Source organism: Halyomorpha halys, unplaced genomic scaffold (genome assembly GCF_000696795.3).
Source record: "Halyomorpha halys isolate HHAL.00 unplaced genomic scaffold, Hhal_1.1 Scaffold355.1, whole genome shotgun sequence".
Classification (NCBI taxonomy): domain Eukaryota; kingdom Metazoa; phylum Arthropoda; class Insecta; order Hemiptera; family Pentatomidae; genus Halyomorpha; species Halyomorpha halys.
In genome coordinates this window covers 18,299-19,959 of record NW_027110523.1, presented here as the reverse complement: position 1 = coordinate 19,959, position 1,661 = coordinate 18,299, and the positions used below count along the sequence as shown (strand labels likewise).

Genomic DNA, 1,661 nt, shown 5'->3' with positions numbered 1-1,661 from the left:
CAGGGTACAAAGCCACAACATGGTCAAGTACAACTGAGAATCCTTATTTAGGTTGACCAAAAGTTGTAATTAAAACTTGAAAGCTTGTATGAAGTTGAGGGACTTCAATACTTGTATTATTATTATCAAGTTATCAGATTAAACTATCATCAATATTATGCAGCAGACGAATCAGTTATAATAATTTTAATACAGTAACGCACACAGGATTACTTAAGGATTGGTTATCTTTATTAAATATATGCCTATCCACTTTAATAAATATATTTTGTAGCTATATTTTATTTTATTTTTTTATCATCCATACCTAATACAATAATGAAATAATTATAAAATATTTTTTTATTTATAATGTATAGTTTTCTAATAAAATTGGAATTATTGGACCTGCTCGGGATTGTTTTATCTTTAACCGATAAAGCCATCCATAGGATTTTTGAAAATCCCTGATTTTTTTAAAGGTTTATCGGAAAGAGCATATAACATTCCCTTATATATTCTCAATTTTTTGTAAAAATAAATATATCCTCCAATAATATAAATAATAACTAACAGATGGACTGCTTTTATAATTATATGTAGTGTTAAATGAAATAGCAAATAACTATAATAAAGTTATTCCTATATCCTACCTCAGTGTGAAGGCAATTTGATTTATGAAGACAGTCTCTTTTCGTGAAGTGGCTTTTGCGTATTCTGTTAACGTCGTACGCTCCTAACAAGGAAACGTCCACTCTACTTGGTTAGGTTAGGAATTTCGACAATATGATTCCTTCCAGAAAAATAAACAGTATCATTTTGGAGTGAAACACTTAAATATTTCCAAAGTTCCAAAAATTCATAAAAGGTATTTAATTACACATTACTTAGTGAACCTTTTGTGTTTTTCTTTTGGCAAGTGGGAACCGTATCAGTTAACTTTTTAATGCTTTTTAACTAATTTCACTATTTAGACATAAGTTTATGTTCAAATGAAAACATTATGAGCTCCTTATTTTTCAACTTTCTTATACAGATGCTGTATTTTAATGTTAGACTATTAGTGCTTTATTAGTTTGCATATAAACAGTGTTGTCCGCAATCCATTTCACTGAGGTAAGCAGTGAGTTTTCTTACCAACTTATGATCCTTAAACTCAAATGAAAATTGAAATCTGGACCGCTACTACACATGGAGTGTCGGGGGTTAAGTGCTTTTGTAAGGAAGTATTGTTTCTTGAGCAACAGTTATACAAGGAAGGGATTCGTTCATGATCACGCTCAACCGCCATGTTTTCCCCTTATTAAGAGCTGGGTGGACCCTGGAAGGTTTCTCGAACACACATGGTTGACTCATCGCTACAGTAACAGAATAAATAATTACCTTGGAGTTGGTAGCACAGCGCCTTACCCACCGAACAACCCTCAACTTTAAAATACATTTTTAACATTTAAAATCACTAAATATTTAACTCATTTTTAATTAGATTTAAACCTAGTATTTACTTATAAAATGCAAATTAATATTTAAAATAATTCAATATAATAAGGTAATTATCTATTAATTGTAAATAATTATTAACTTAAGATTATAGGATTAGACAAACGGTCCAAACTTCCAATCCATTACAAAAGACTGATCTACATGACTAGTATAAGGCCTATTTGGACATACGGAGTTGA

At 30.2% G+C, this 1,661-nt stretch overlaps 1 protein-coding gene across 1 annotated transcript in view; it reads left to right on the top strand.

The window, feature by feature from the left end:
- LOC136796075 (chitinase-like protein EN03) overlaps window positions 1-279 on the top strand; it is a 25,470-nt gene extending 25,191 nt beyond the window's left edge. The window contains exon 11 of the mRNA XM_067048677.1: window positions 4-279. Coding sequence (XP_066904778.1) covers window positions 4-56 — 53 coding nt within the window. The 3' untranslated portion in view covers window positions 57-279. The remainder of the gene's footprint in view (window positions 1-3) is intronic.
- The last annotated feature ends 1,382 nt before the right edge of the window (window positions 280-1,661 follow it).